Below are 371 nucleotides of genomic sequence, written 5' to 3'. Positions count from 1 at the left end.
AACCCCAGTCTTACCTCTCCCCAGAACTTCTCTCCAACCTCGATGTCTCCCGCGCCGTTATTCCTCGCCGCCGAGCTCGGAGTCCGCCCATTCACGAGGTGTCGGGGCGTGGCGTTGCAGCTGAGGGCGCCCATGCTGCGGTGGAGGGGCGCGGGCGTGTGGGCGAACTCGGCGGGGAGAGGTTGAGCGTGGGCGGCGGCGGGGCATGCTGGGGTGTGAGACGCGCAGAGGTTCGGTCCGGCCTTCCACAGGTGTTCGCCGTTGTGGGACAGGTGCGAGAGGCTGACGTCATCGCCCTCGTCGTAGTAGACGTTGCCGCAGCACACCTGGAAGGCAGGGGGGGAGGGGGGGCGGGGGTCAGAGTCTCAAGA

General features: G+C 67.9%; 1 protein-coding gene across 1 annotated transcript in view; it reads right to left on the bottom strand.

Moving 5' to 3' along the window:
• LOC119592472 (5-hydroxytryptamine receptor 2C-like) overlaps positions 1 to 371 on the bottom strand; it is a gene marked incomplete at its 5' end in the record, with an annotated part of 40,641 nt that overhangs the window by 5,779 nt on the left and 34,491 nt on the right. The window contains 1 exon segment of the mRNA XM_037941300.1: positions 15 to 326. Within this exon segment, the coding sequence (XP_037797228.1) occupies positions 15 to 326 (312 nt within the window).

Source organism: Penaeus monodon, chromosome 30 (assembly GCF_015228065.2).
Source record: "Penaeus monodon isolate SGIC_2016 chromosome 30, NSTDA_Pmon_1, whole genome shotgun sequence".
NCBI classification, from domain to species: Eukaryota; Metazoa; Arthropoda; class Malacostraca; order Decapoda; family Penaeidae; genus Penaeus; species Penaeus monodon.
This window is presented reverse-complemented; position numbering and strand designations above follow the sequence as displayed.